This window comes from Anas acuta, chromosome 15 (assembly GCF_963932015.1).
Source record: "Anas acuta chromosome 15, bAnaAcu1.1, whole genome shotgun sequence".
NCBI lineage: Eukaryota > Metazoa > Chordata > Aves > Anseriformes > Anatidae > Anas > Anas acuta.
The window spans coordinates 1,970,377-1,986,171 of record NC_088993.1 but is presented as its reverse complement, the minus strand read 5'-3'; the positions used below and the strand labels follow the sequence as shown (position 1 = coordinate 1,986,171).

Genomic DNA, 15,795 nt, shown 5'->3' with positions numbered 1-15,795 from the left:
GTTAACTTCCTGGGATAGGAAAAAATATGGTTTATTTTATGTTCTAGAGGCTTCTACATAAAAGTAAAAAAATCTTCATCAGTAACATCCTGCATTCAGCTACTGAGCATGAAGTTGATGCTGTACAAATTACTGCCTGAGTTTTATCACTCAACACTCACTAGTATCTTCAGTTTCAAGAGGTTTTATGCTGGAATAGGAAGTTGAGTGAAATGTATATCACATAAAATTCCTAAATATACCTAAAGCTAACTTTGAAAAGACGAGAAAATCTGTGTAGCAATTTAAAAGCTAAATGAAACTGTCTCTGTTACTTGGTCACTGAATTTACACTTAAGATAGTAGCATTGAATGGAAAGCTCTCTCCATACCAATCAAGCTGTCAAGCCCATTGTTATAGAATCTCTGCTATAATTCAGAATCTATTATTGTCGCCATTGCATAACAAATTCTAAAAGAAGGTAATTTAAAACACTAAGAGACACTGGATCCCTTTAATCCCAATGAAAACGTTTCCCAGAGATAAGAGTTTTCAAAAGTTTGGTACTGATTCCTCAAATGTAACTAATCATTGCATCTTCCCTGCTTCTTTTCCCCCAGGTTATGAAAAAACCTATCTGGATCACTTCATTTTTAGAAAGATTCAGAGAGGTCTTTAAGTGCTATTCAAAAACCATCTATAAGGTATAACAGTATTTAGTGAATAAGGAACCCTAAAGCATACAAGTATTAGGAAATAAATTACAATCAACATTGCGTGCAATGTGTGCAATATAAGCATATATAAGTGCAATATATGTGCAATGCAGGAAAACCAATAAACCATTTCTCACTCCCAAGCTTCCTCTTTTACACAGCACATACTCCTCAGCATCGGCAGGAGCTCCTCTCAGACTTTCAGACCAAGCAGCTGTCCACACCAGAAAGCTTAGTCCTGCGAGCTGTTAAGCACCTACTGTTTCAGAAACAGCAGTGATCACTTTACAAAATCGAATCTGCAGTGCCAGATTCATCTTCTTTTTTTGTTACAGCGCAAAGGCAGATGAGCTGCATACGTGAGTCACTTCTGTCTGTCGTCCCACAGACTCATGGAGGGTTACATAAAGAAATGTTTCCCAACAAAACAGTTTGTCATTACCTCCAGACTTCTGACAATGCCATTGTGGATTTTCATGAGCTACAGTAGGAAATTAGAAGTATCCAGATAGTGAAAGTCTAATTCAATAAATACAATGAATATAAGGTCTGGTTCAAGTTTGCAAGACCACTTAAATTATAGACCATAGTGGATCACAAAACTCCATCCTAATATAAATGTCATATAACTTCTATTGCCCTTAAATACATTCAGGTCTATAGCTTGGTAGCTGTTATAAGCATGGCAGAACAGTATCTAATTATAATTATAATTTTGTAATAATAATTATAATTTATCCCCTAAATCATTGTATTGGCCTATTTTGTTGTTTACAGCCATACGTCATATTTGCTAATAAAATTTTTAAGGTGATAAGCATTCAGTTTAGTGAAGAGTAAAGTTTAATCAGACTGCCTTTACAGCAGAAGGAAAATTGAGTTTCAAGCATGAACCCCAAAATATTTCAGAGTATTTGATGAGTAGTCAATGAGTACACTGTTCTGTACATTTCTTTTTTTTTATTATTTCTTAAAGTACATATAACTACAGGCATCATGTTTGAACTGCTTGTGGTGACTATTCACAATAAAAATCAACGCGGTGAAGGACTTTAGACTAGCAAAAGGTTTTAATAATTTTCCTACCTTATCTGCCATTATCATGGAGGCCCCACCATGAATTCCAAGAATTGGAATAGAAGTCTGCGATGAAATAAAATCCAAAATCTGAGCTACCGCCTCCTGATCAGTATCATCTCCAAAAACCACTCCATGGATCTTGGTGCCGGACATCAAGTCGCAAACATGTGTTATGATGCTTTTAGGGTCAGTCTGGTTCACCAGAAGGGTCACTACATTGACATCAACAGTCAGGTCTGCAGACATTTCCCTGGTCCACAGACCTCTGATATCTCTCTCTGTGATATACTTTGTTCTTCCCAGAATCACTGCAATGTTCAGGATGGGATAACTCTTCTCTGCTCCATGAACAAGATCCAGAGGCGCCAGAAGAGCTTGGAGTACCAGGAGAGCACAGCCAATTTTCCTCATCTTTGCCAGCTTTGTCCCCTGTAAAACTGATCACATTGTATAAGAAAAATAGAGAGGAAAACTGTGTATCTTCAACAGAGGTTTTAAATAGAAAGATTCTGGACACAATGCAAACTTTAGCAGCTTTTTATAACTTGTTCTTCATCTTAGTTTCAATTCAAGCCTCTTACATTCCCTCAGAAAGTTGACTTGCCAGTGATAGGTAGTGTTACAACTGGTCTCCCACAGGCAAGGCAGAAAACGAGGCACAAGTTCAGAAGACAGACCCATTAAAATTCTTCCTGGATGGCTAACAAAATTAGAATGGCAGAAATCATTAAAAAAAGACATTGCCATCCTTCTTCTTAACCTTGCTCTCCTAAAGTAGGTAAAAAATGGAAGTCTATTTTCCTTTGTTGCAAACGTCTATTTAAAACTTAGTCCCAGTCTAATAGGAAGAAGTGCTTTAGCTTATAATGATAGAAGTAAGCCAGGGTCTGCTGGAAACCCCAGTCCAAATACTTCATACATCTCAAGGCATCCCAGAAACATGCTGTTTTATTTCTGGAACTCTGTCCTAGGCAGCTGCTGCTCACGCACAGTCTAACTGCGTTTCTGGAAGAGGTTCAGAAGCACGATATTCTGTCTTAATTCTTCTCCCTCCTCTGACACAGCATTCACTTGAGCATCTCAGAACTGCTGATCTCAGATGCGAAGTTGCCACTGGTGCTGAAGGGGAGGGTGTTGCACGAACGAGCATCGCTGCATCGGTTTACTTCATCTCTTCACGGAATCCCTGTAGGGCTCTGAATACGGAGAGAGAGTATGACGGAGAGAGTCATACAGAAGTGCTCTGAACTAGCTGAAGGAGGGAGCGGCGGTCTAACTGCAGATATCCCTCTGCTGCTGCGCCCCGAGGGGTTTCCACCCCCGTAACTGCGAGCGGCAGGAGGGGACTCCCCGAGCCGCGTACAGCCCAGCTCGCCGCAGAGCATCGCGCAGCCGCCACAAGGAGACTCTCGGGGCTGGCACCCTCAGATCCCCCCTCCCCATGTCTCCCCGAGCCCCCCCCCAGCGCCCAGCCCCACGGCCGGCACCGGGCGCGCCCCTGGCCTGTGCCTGCGCCCGCGCCCCCGCGCCCCGCCGGGCGCCCCTGGGCGGAGGCGCAGCGAGAAGATGGCGCCGCCTGGCGGCCGCGCGCCTCAGCACACGGAGCGGCAGCGGGGCGGGGGACTCGGGAGCGGCCCCCAGTAGGGGGTCGAGGGCTAGGGGAGAAGACCCCCTGCCAGGCTGGGGGCTGGCAGGGCGCGGGGACCCGGACGCACTCCGGGAGCGACCAGAGGGAAAAGTTGCCCTGGGAACCCCCAGACTCCTTCCGGGAAGCCCCCAGGCCCCCTGAGAACCCCCCAGGCCCTCCCGGGAGCTTCCCCGTCAGGATCCGTCCAAGCACGGTCCGGGAAAGAGCGGGATCGGGTGCGGGCAGGATCCCTTCGCGATCCGGTGCCGCTCCCGGTCCATCAGCACCGACCCTGGGGGAGCCACGCGAGGAGGTCGCTCCAGCAAAAGCTCGGCTCGCTTCGGATTTTCGCCGGTGGCCGCGGGGCCACTGCTGGTAGCGGCCCCAGCTGAGGCAAGGCGAGGGACGCCTGGAGGCTGCCCCTCACGGCCGGCCGGGAGCCCGCAGCAAGCGCCGCACCAGCGCCCGGTGCACTCACCGCCGCCTCCGCTCCGCTCTCCTGCTCGTGCCGCTCATCCCAGCAGGTTCCTCCTCAAGCAGCGCGGTGGAAAACAGGGTCCCTGGTGCCCGGGCGGCCGCCCGCAACTCGTGCCCGCCGCAGGAACCGCGAGGCCGGCAGCTCCGCGCCGCCCGCATCGTCAAGTTTTAGCAGAGGCAGCGCAACTGAGATTCGCTCTTTACTTTTGGCCGCAAGCATTTAGGCATCTTCCTGGCTTTCCATTTTTCTTTTTCCTTTTCTTTTTTTCAGTTCTTCTGCCTTTTTTAGCTTTATTTATTTATTTATTTATTTATTTTTCTGGCTGTTCAAAGGGCAGTTGCAATATTGCTGCGGCAGTTCCCCAGGACGGCATCTCTGAGCCCCGGCTCGTCTTAGTCTCTTGCGAGCGCCGGGGGCGGGCAGCGGCGCCTCCCGAAGGCGCCACGGGAACCACCCGGCGGCCGATCCGATCCGATCCGATCCGCTCCGCTCCGCCGCCCCCAGCCCCGCCGCCCCCCTCGTCAGAACAAGCCGAATCGCGGCTACTTTGAAGGCTCCCCCCCGCCGCCGCCACCTCCCCGTTCTGCTTCTGCCGGCACCAGCGAATGAGTCAGAGCCAGGCGGTCGGGGGAGGAGGTGTTGGATCTGGGGAGCAGCGACAGCACAGGGTTTGGGGCAGAAGAGTGGAGAACTTGAGCGCTCGTCCCAACTTAACAGCCCCAGAGAAAGGTTGGTGGCCCCGGGAAGCCCCCGAGTATTCTCCTTTCCCGTGACGCAGGGGCTGCCAACCAGAAATCCCTGCCATGGGCTGAGGGGAATGAGCGTGGAGCTGCAGTTTCCACACTGAAACCAACCCTAAAAGCTCCAGACTGCAGCCAAATATCACAAAAATACTCCAAGAAGCTGGCTGCATTTGAGCATTCCTGCTGCTCCATGATAGTTGGGCACCCCCCTTCCCAAGGCACCCTGGCCCCGTTTCTCCAGCTCCCCCTCTCCTGGCACTGCCCAGGTGTCAGACCCACACAGATGTTTCACGGCCCCTGCCTGCACCGCACACCCTGCCTTCCGCCTCCCTCCCTCTGCTGCTTTCCCCTTCCCACCACCCTCCTCCAGCTGCCACAACTTACTTGGTTTTGTACGAATGAGTATGCCAGCTAACTACCACAGAGGTGATGTGTTTGTGCTCAGTCCTTTACAGCCACATGAACTCCTAAGCTAAACACTTGGGAGTAGGGCCACGCAGACCCACTCAGCAAGACACATATGCAGAGGAAAAATTTGGGGATAATCAGGAAAAAGCCAAGTGGCCTTGCGCGCTGAAGTTTGCTTCTCACTGTATTAAGGCACACACCACAGAGCTTAGTCCCTAAGACACTTAATGCACCAGTCTTACTGCTCTTGACAGTCTTGTCATAAAAGTCCCCAGGTCTATGCCTTTTTTTTTTTTTTTAAAGATCTTGTCTCCTAGCTTTAGAGATGGCTTCCTTAGACATTGCATTAGTCCTTGAAGCAAAGCAATTAAGCAGCTACAACTGTACCAGTTTTTAAAGTTTGATGTTTAAATGCATCCTTGCATTTCACCCTTAATGCACACTTCTCTCCTGTAAATATTACAGCAATGTTTGTCACACTTACTGGAAATGAGGCTGCATCCACAGCCCAGTGTAAAGGTTATTTCAGTGTTATCATTCAGCTGCAGATTCATTAAAGCAGCAGCAAAAACAGGGATTCAAGACCATAAGTATCCTGAATGCAAGTTAAATTCACAATGGGGAAACATAGCTCTAATGTTAGCATACCTTTAAAACACCAAAAAATGTCATGGTGTCTTTGGAAAACAATAAGCACATGTGTTGTGTACAATACATGCCCTGAATGTGGTGGTTTGAAAGACCAATAAAAGAAATAATCAAGGTGGTGGGGCGGGTATTTCGGTTGCTTGTCTTTTTTTTTTTATTATTATTATTTATTTTATTTTAAACTCTAATAGGGCTATATGACTTTCATGAATCAAAGTTTAGATATATTTTGGCATCATTTCAAATATTTTCCTTAATTATTTTACAAAACCTTCAGAACCCAACTGAAGTACTGAATTTAAAGCAGCCCAAATTAATTTATGAATTAGAATTAAAGTAAAACATGATTAAAAGTTTGTTCAAACACAGAGACCAATCTTGGCAGTATATAGGCAGTCTTTCCAAAAGCTTCACTGAATTCAAGTAGATTACTGCCTACAGAGTTGAGTAAATGCTGCAAAATTAGACTGCTATTACAATATACATCCCTAGTCCATTTCTAGGCATTTTTGCACAGTTTAATTTAAGATTAAAGAGAGGAGTTGCAAACATGGTAAGACATCAACTTCACTCAGTAGAAACAAGAAAGCACAATTTGCATTTAAGTGTCTGTAATTCACCCTTGTAATTTACGTGTAAAAAAGAGAACAGACACTTTAAAAGCAATATAACAAACACTAACATCCCTGCACTTGGGAGATTAAGTTGCAAATTTAGTATTTTCATGGGGATTTATTCTGAAAGGCAGATGGATTGAAACATATGTTATTGCCTTCTCCCCACCAACAGCTGTATGCCCATCTAAAAGAAGCCACAACCTAACTTCTAGAAGTTAGGACTCCTGCCCTTCTGAGAAGGGTTTCCAGCTTGGGATTCTCTGCCTTCTGCCCACTTCACAAACCCTTAAAAGTCAAGCTTTCCCCCACAGCAACATCAAATTACAAAAGGTTTCCCATTTTCACAAATTGCCTCTTTCAGAGTACTCTTGTCAATAGAAGGGAGCAGCTGAATTGTCAAGTACAAGAAATAACTCCAAAGGGGGCAGAAGAGGCAGTGGGGAGTCATGGTCTGGCACAAGGGCCATTTTTGTCTCTTGCTGACTTCACCATTGTGTCTGTTACTTTTTCTCCATTTGCTTTACTTGACCATCTGTAAAATGCTTACCTCAGAGACAAACTAAAAGCCAAATTTTACCCCCAGATTCAGGCAAACATAATTTTCCTCTCACTTCTGGATAGAGGAGCATTACACAGAGCAATTATGGTCACTCTTTTAAAAAGGGAATTGTTCTCTTGTAATGACACTCAAGTCAGACAAGAAAAATACTTCAGCACATTGAGAATGGAATGGCGAAAACTGGATGTCAACAGAGTTATATTTGTTTGCAGCTCCAATTTAAGCTGTGATTCAAGATTTCTCAAAAACAAACTGCAGATCCACCCAGTAATTCTTGCTTCTTGGAAGCACCATTCTGAAAAACTCCATTAGTTTGGTGAAACAAAAAGGTAGGAAGAGATTACCTGTATCTGGCTAGGTTCAGGGAGAGACACTTACTTTGAATTTATTCCGCCTTTAAAATCATCTCTAGTTCCAGCAGTAACTCTTCTTGTATTTAGGGGATATTGCTGCAACCAGTAAGAAAAGTACTTACCTGTGTCTTATGTGCTGTAGTCTCCCTACCCTGAGAAAACTTCCACAGCAAGAACTGAAAGCGACATTGATGGAAAACCATTTTTCAGTGCCACATAGGATCAAGTCTGTAATGAAATCACTTGACTCAGCAAAAACATAATGCAGAGCAAACAAGCATGCAATAGCAACCTTAATTTGGGGTGGGCTGCAAAGTTATAGGCATATCAAATGAACTGTAAAAGTAAAAATAGGGAAAAACTCAATTGTTTGCAGGCTTACTAAAACATTTGGTCACAGATGGCCCTCTTATTGGAAACTGGCTTAGCTCCTCGTTTGGCAGTGTCCTTTCTTGTACAATTTACCAAATCATGCATGAAATGATGGCCTTAAGCTACTCCCAGTTCTGCAGAGGACATGAGCTGGCTGCCACAGCAAAAGGAGGTGACATCGCTGAGTGGAGCCAGAGGCTGCTACAGCACCTGGGGGCTGAGCAACCCGCCCCAGCAGGGAGCAGCCCAGACAGAGGTGCTCCTTCCCACCTCACCCCAGCTACCAGAGTTAGCGGAGATTAGCCAGCACTGTGCCCAGGGAGCTATTTGAAGTTCACCAGCAGTGTGTCTTTGCCTCTTTTGTAATTATTTTTCCATACCAAATCAATCTTCAGCTTTATTTCCAAACTGCTGTGCAATTCTCAGAAGGCAGACTGTTTCTCTGGGAAATCACTGAATTAGCCAGATCTAGCACAGGGTCAAGCCAGAATTCCATTGTGAACCCTGTACCTTTTAATTAAAGCTGCTCAGTTAACAGATCTGTGTCACAAAGTTGTGGCCCTGTGAAGACTGTCAGGAGCAACCCCATTGCACATCCAGCAGCTTGCACAAGGACCAGATTTCAGAGAATCGAATTATCTGTAAATACCTAGCTTAATGCTGCTTCTCTTTCTCCCCCCTCTTCCCCAGCAGAAATTGCTAAATATCCATATATTTATAATAAAACCTTCCAGGAAGCACCCTAGTAAACACCTCGCCCTTGCACTGCCAGCTTGCTCATTAATGAACAGCAGAGGAACAAGCAAAAGATCGCCCTTAACTGTTCAGGGCCAACATATGATCTCCTCATCTGCACTGAATTCAGTAGAAGTGACAAGCCTTTATGAATCAGATTTTTTAAATACTATTTTAAGTCATCTTTTCACTCATGCCCTGAACCATATAAATCTCTTTCATGTCTATTTCTGGGCAGCATAATGGGCCTTGTATTTACCAGCTTATATTAGTTTATATTAGTTTATATATATTAGTCTTATATCAGAGTCTTTAAGCATATAAAGAAGTAGTTTTGCTGTTCACATGGAGCACTTTGTGTCTGTATTTGAGACAGTCTACTTTATGCAGACAGATTATTTACCTAAAAAAGCTCCCATGTATACAAGTGGGGTGTATTTTCAGAAATATTACCAAATTTTGTTTCAAGACACAGATTACTGTCATTTGGATCTTCTGAAGAAACAAAACTTAGCTCCAAAGCCCAGCCCCTTGGATAAATTAACATGTATTTTGTAGTCATGGTGTAGGACAGACCTTGAGGGTAGATGAGCTACTACAGTCTTATCAATATTAGCATTACTTGTAAAACAAACTTTTGGGGAATACTCTGAGGTTATTTTGCTCAAGATTTGATTCATCACAAATAATATTACTACTTGGGCCCAGCACAGGCAGCAGCGACCCTTCACACATCGCTCACCGGTGGCACTTGCTTGCCCAGTGCAAGCTGTGCTGAGTGGGAAGCACTGAGATGCCTACACTGCATCTGCTGCCGAGTGCTTCACTAAGCACATTTTCACTTAGGGAGTTCAGACTTTTCTAAATCCAGAAAATCAAATTTAGTAAAGGTCGACGGAAGCTCCTTAACACACAATTACCTCAGCCATAGTTGGAACATATTTTTAAGATGAGTAGTATTTTGCTCCTTGCATGCAGCCCGTTTCTCAATTGTAGGCACTAGTGCTATTAAAACTAGGTGCTAAAGGCTTATGAGACATCTGAGCCAGTAGGAATAGATCCAAAACAGAAAAATCCCCCTTGGTCTAAATTACAGTTCCACATGATGAGTCAGAGCCTTCTGTTACCTATTTCTGCAGTACATGTTCTGTGGCTTTTGTTCATACACAGGGAAGCTACTGAGCCCTTTGGGAGTTAGTTCCCTTTCAGGCTCAATAGCCATGGTTCTAGGTTTTGCATTCCCTCAGCTCTTAATCCCACCCATGCCCGCCTGTTCCTCCCCTCCTTCAGAGAGGAAGCCTTTCATTTTTCCCTGCCTGAGGAGAATTATTGGCCACAGTGCTCTCTACATCAACCATGATTATTAGATCTAATTAGTTTCATTAGTTTCAAACTTTGCATGGATTAATCTCACTGGTGGGAACAAAGAGGAAGACAAAGGGGCTTTAAATAAAATAACATATTAAAACACATTCATCTACCTTATGCGCTGCAGGCTTAGCTTACCCAGATGACCCCATTTCTAGGAGCTGATATCCAACTCAATCATGCCTAAAGTTCTGGAGCCCGCACCTAAGGAAACTAAATGCTGTTTCACCTTCTTTTAAACTTTTGTCTGGCTGACAGGAGCTCCCAAGCCTGAAAGAACTGGCTTCTGCCTTGTACGGCAGGGGAGGTCAGGTTGGAGGAAAGAAAGGAGGATACAAGGGCTTTCTTCAGGTTGCTGGCTATACAGGAACTGTCTGCTCTCTCTTGCCTACTGCTGTCAAGATCACTCATATGAAATTAACCCTTAGACGTAGACATGCCTTTTGCTTTTACTTGTGGTGATTTCTAAGTTATTTGTAATGCTGTCAAAAGTTACAGGTTTAAAGAGGCCTTTTCCCAGAAAAGTTACTGTTGGCAATCATATTCTTTCCTCCTTCCCTGCCCTAAGGGGACAAAAGAAAATCCACTCCTGTATGAATTCTACAAAGAGAGGTCCAGGCCAGCACAGGCTCATTTCTAGCTTTTATACATCGTTACTTCTAAGCCCCAAAGGTCATGCTACTGCTTTAAACACTTGGCTGGAGATGTGAAGCTTCTAGTTCTCCAGGTGCCACACAAATCAGCTCTATGCTGCTTTGAAAAGAAAGTTGAGCTCAAGAGGCTGGTATTTATGTGAATCCTATGCTTGGGAGCCTCAGTTGACTGGGGAGGATTCTGCTGACTGCAGACTTTGCCCACAATATTGCTATGACCTGATCTTCGAAAGCTGCTTCAGCGTTCAATACACAATTCTGTTCGCATTCAATGACATTAATCTCGTGCACAAAGACTTTTTTTGTTGTTTTAATATTTGAGCATAGACGCCTACATAGATTTTGCATTTAAAATCCACATAGATGAATACTCCCAAATGAACTTTTTAATGATAGCCATTAAGAAATTAAGCAACTGAAAGCAAAAGACAAGTGACTTTTCAAATAAGAAGATTTCCATGATTTACTGGAATGACTTCGTGATCATGACCTCATTATAGCAACTTACTTAGGTATCAGTGAAATCCTTGTTTACCGCTGACATTCTTTAAATTGAGCTCAACTACTCTTTGAAGTAGCATCTGCTAAACAACAGCACTGATAGATCAACACAGGTGTGAAAACTTTTTAACTGACAAGATAGACTCAGGTATATGTTCAAGTATATGTTTTAAACTGCAAGAGTCCTCAGTTTTGTTTTATCTGCCCATCTGCATAATATGCGCACATTCAATGACAAACACATACAGGGTTAGGGTTTTTTAAGTGACAATTACAAATACAGAGTCATTAGACAAATATAAACATCTGAAGGTATTTTACCAACCTATTGAAAGGATTGGTCCCAGACCTAATTTCTAGAAACAATATATAACTGCTTAATTTTTATAAGCCAATTAACTGGAATCTCTCTTGGCAGACAGTTGTATGTTAACTACTTTCACACAACTATTTCTGTTTCCACCAGTTCTTTCTACAACATATTCCAAAATAACTGTGATATATGTAGGAACAAGAATATTTTTCTTGTTTAAACCTGCCAAATCTTATCTTTCATCTGCAAAAATATGACAGATTTCTTGCTTTCTTGATGTTAGCCAGAAAACCAAAGTCCTGGAATATGACAAGCAACAATATAAGGCTTTATATTTAAACCTTCTTACAAGGTAGGGAAGAATGCACTATACCAAGGCACTGAACACAGGGCAAGGGGGTCAGGAGGTAGCCCCTCTGCATTTACCCTGCATTATGTTTACAGTTTCCATCCTTCCATTCTTGACTATGCTCCCATGCTCCCATATCAAATTCCACAGAATTGTGAATATTTGCAGGAGAAAGAGCATGTGCTGCCACATTATCCCAAGTAGTTATTTAACGTAAAGCAGCTATATTCTTCAAGAAATTTTGGGTTTATATTCTCCTATATAAGCATTAGATTAACAACTACTTGATCTCAGTGATCTCACTGTTATCCTGATTCATCACAGAGATTTACATCATGGTCTCAAGTTCTCCTTGATACAAGTCTGAAGAACTTTACGTTCTTTTTTTCTCTACCAATTGACATTTCATCTTCTCTGGTTATCAACACCCATTCTCAAATGCAACTGTAAGGCTCATCCCAGACAAACATTTGTGGATTCAAAAACAAAATGAAAAGTAAACTCTGTATTTAGTCTGCAGATTTTCCAGCCTTCATATTTATCCTAGTTAACCAAAATAAACTTTTAAGTAACACCAAGTCCTAGACCACCAGTTTACTCTAGGAGTTAATTGGAACGTTTGTAGTGTAGAAAAATTCCTTATTTTTTCCTCATTCCCCGTTCAGGGTTGGATGGGACAGATGCACATCTTAATGTTTTGAAATGGGAGTCGTCTCAGCTTCTAAATAGGAGCCGCAGTGTGGGGTTTACACAATTTGTTTTAACCCTTCACATTCATTTGCTGTCTATCTGTGGGAATAGAAATGTTGTTTTTGCAGACTTACATTGTTTAGAAGGAGGGAATGTGGTATTGAGATATGCTTATAGTGATAAGAAAGTTTAGCAGGCGACCTTGTAAAATGCAGACAACCAGACTCCTTAGGACAATTAGGTGAAAATCATGGTGTCAAGTCAAGTCAGATAAGTGAAGAAACATTACCACTTCAAGCAGTAAAAATGTCAAAAGAAATTTGAAAATTTAACAGGCCAGCAACTGAAGGCCATGCATTGTTTGTGAAGCATCAGATAGATTGTGAACCTGGATTACCCACTCAGTGGGGAAACAGGGGAGGGTCCTGCCATCAAAAGGTATATAAACTGTGTTTTGGAACTAGTAGATGCGCTCTCTCCTGCTTGTGGGGCGCCCGCCATTGCAATCGCGAATAAATTACTACTTCACTGAGATCCTCACCTGAGCCTAAGTTATTGGCTACGGAGTGTTTCTCACAAAAATACTGGAGTCAGAGAGGAAGGCAGAGTCTAACCATGAGGAAGTAAGATCTGAATTTCCACCACTTTGTGGCATCTCGGCAGAGAACTCGAGTGCAGTGCAGAGCCCTAAGGCTTCCCATACTGCAGGGGAAATAAAAGCTTCTAACGCTTCAACAAGAAATGCAAAAGAAGAATTTTAAGGAAAGTCAGTCTAACATGAAGAAGAGAAACACTCATCCCACATTTTCATGCCCTCTTCTATACATCCCATCTGAAAAGCTAACTCCCATGCACAAAATAGGAGGATGGTCTCATATATTACATTTCACGAGTTGAACTAAGAATGTTATAATCCTCACTTTTTTGTTACATATTTAAAATAATTAAAGCTGCGAAAGCTACTGGACTCCAAGACACACGCCGTAAGTACAAAGCAGCAGCTTGTGCACAGCTGTACCCTGCGAGGCAAGTCCCAAGCAGACACGGCTTATCTGTTTTCTTTGCTAAAATAAGGCAATCTCTCTGAAGGAGCTGTCACCACTAATGTAGCTGTAACTTGCACTTGTGACATGTCATCGATTTGAATCACGAGAAATGAAAGTTAAAGACTGAAAATTTGGCTGTGTTTACATAGAAGAAATACTTTGCTAAAAGCACTCTACTGTAAAGCCTCTGAAACAAAATAACCACGGGCTGTTGTCTTCGTTCCTATAGGTGTGTTCAAAGAAGCATTCAAGTATCTGTTTACTTATCATTTTAACACTTGTTTTGTTTCCTACAATAAACTATGGATGTGCAAATGACAAATGCCAAGTGCTTCTATTATCTTCAACTTACACGAAGCATATGAATAATCATGTTATCATGCATATGCAAATCCAAAGCCTGATAGAGGCAATTGTTTCAGTTCTCTCCCTAAAACTTCCCTTATTTAAGTCATTCTGGAAGTCTTCCCAAAGATTTAGCCACAGCTCAGCTGCCTCCCCTTGACACGTACCTTGTTACAAAACACAAATCACAAAATATCCGGGGTTCTGCCCCATCTCAAGTGGGGCATCTTCATAGTTTCACAAATACCATCATTTTTGACTTTGCAGTCTGAACTACAATTAATTATCATTAAATATGATTAGCAAGTTTGGAGGAAAAGCATAAAATAGGTGATAAAAAGAGGCAACAAGGTATCGATTTGTGGCCTAACACCGTGTTATATATGGAGTGGTAATTCGTGTCGAGAAAATGGTTAATATTAATAAAGAAGGGATTTGGGAATGTGGCCATGGGGGTCAGAAAAACCCGTGGTTGGGATAACATTAGACTCTTAACGATGAGGTCATCAGGAACGTAAAAGAGTTTAGAGAGAACAAAGAAGGGTGATTCAGGAGACTCCATGCAGTCTCGGGTTGCTTGTTCTCCAGCCGTTAAGGCATGGAAGTTTCTGGGTGTTTGCTGCTGTTGTTATATTCAAAGTTGTTTGACCAATGAAAAGTTGTTTTGAAAAGAACTGCTGTGGAGAGAAGGGTACAAGAGGGGAGCCTACCCTCATGATAAAAGGAAGAGAAAAAAAAAAAAGGCAACACGATGTGATGAAGTTATGTCATCAATAAAGAAGCAGAGAGAAGGAATGAAAAGGAACAGGCTAGCAGAACGGAGACCAGGACGGGAACAGGCACATTGATTGCCTCATGAAGATAGGTTCGGCCAAACTCAGCAAACTGATCAAAGAAGCTCGTACAGAAAGTTGCTGGAAATAGGCGGCACTGGAGTTGGAGAGAAGCTCAAGCTGAGAGAAGCTGACCTGTGCACACAACTGCCTCTCGCTGGTAAGCAGTTGCGCATCATGGGGAATCATACGTCCTTAGGAACAAAGACTCCTGGTAACCTTACAGCTTATTCTCTTTACTAACAATGGACAGTTTATGATCCTGAAACATGGAACCAAACTGATGTCAAGGTGTGGGACTCTGCAACTAAAAATGACAAGATTGCAGTGGAATTGCTCAGCACCTGGCGAGCAATCTCTGAGGCCTTAAAGAGCCCTGTGGAGCCACAGTCACAAACGTGTGGTTTGCCAGATAGTGAGGGAGCTGCGGGCTCCTTTACTGATCCGACTGCTACGCCATGGGCCCCTCTGCTGCTACAGCCATCAAAGACTTTTGCTCTTACGTGACCTGGACGTGCCTTTTGACCCAGGCCTATTGGCCTTGAAAAGGAGATGGATATGCTTTTCTTCGATTCGGGAAGAACAGGATACATAAGGCCTGAAGGCCGAGTTGCTTGACAACTTAAAGCAAGACATATTGTTCAAAAGGAATGGAAAATGGAGACTGTTAAGTCATGGAGCTTAAAGGATTGTTTGTTACCTTTTCTGATTGTACGTATGTATAGGCATACTCAGGTTTAGTATGTAAAGCAATGTTCTATATATTTAGAATGTTTGATGTTTGTGTGTGCATGTTGGTGGAGCGTAGACTCTCCCCGCACACCCAGCGCTGTTTACTTGCCTTTTATACCTCTTAGAGATATTTGTTTTATAAATATTACTAAATTCAGATTGAGTTGAGACCTCATTTATAACAAAAAACAAGTTCAACAAAAATAACAGGGACAAGATTGCTCTGATATGCTTTCTAATGTAAACCTCTTGCTGTCCACCTACCACCTCTCCGAGTGGTATTCTTTCACCCTTCCCTCCATCATCAGCTGCCTCACTCAAGTTCATTTTATTTAGATTGTGCCAAATACAGAAAGTTTATAAACATTCTCATTAATACTGTGAGGAATGTTTTAACAATTCCAATTCGTGTCCATAAATTCGTGTCCATAAAGAACAATTCTGTTTGAATCCTGTCTGCCTCTGGGCCCTGCACTGGCAATTTAATTCTTGAACCACAGATGCAGTGTGTCCCAGTCTCCCCCTCATTCTAGTCAATTTATCACGTCTTCAGAAAATACTCCTTAAATTTATGAACCTGTTTGCTTTTGTTATTCCGGACTTCTATTTCTAACAGTTACAGCCTTTTTTCCTGTCTTCTTCGAGATTA

The 15,795-nt window shown here is 43.0% G+C and overlaps 1 protein-coding gene and 1 long non-coding RNA gene across 3 annotated transcripts in view; both read right to left on the bottom strand.

Annotated features, from left to right (window-relative positions):
* Window positions 1-4,901, bottom strand: part of GRIN2A (glutamate ionotropic receptor NMDA type subunit 2A) — a 190,846-nt gene extending 185,945 nt beyond the window's left edge. For both annotated transcript variants that reach the window (XM_068699194.1, XM_068699195.1), the window contains exons 1-2: window positions 3,882-4,901; window positions 1,783-2,972 (exon numbers count right to left, since the gene is read on the bottom strand). In XM_068699194.1, the coding sequence (XP_068555295.1) occupies window positions 1,783-2,187 (405 nt within the window). In that variant the 5' untranslated portion in view covers window positions 2,188-2,972; window positions 3,882-4,901. The remainder of the gene's footprint in view (window positions 1-1,782; window positions 2,973-3,881) is intronic.
* LOC137864758 (uncharacterized) overlaps window positions 1-15,795 on the bottom strand; it is a 353,484-nt gene that overhangs the window by 305,746 nt on the left and 31,943 nt on the right. The window lies entirely within an intron of this gene.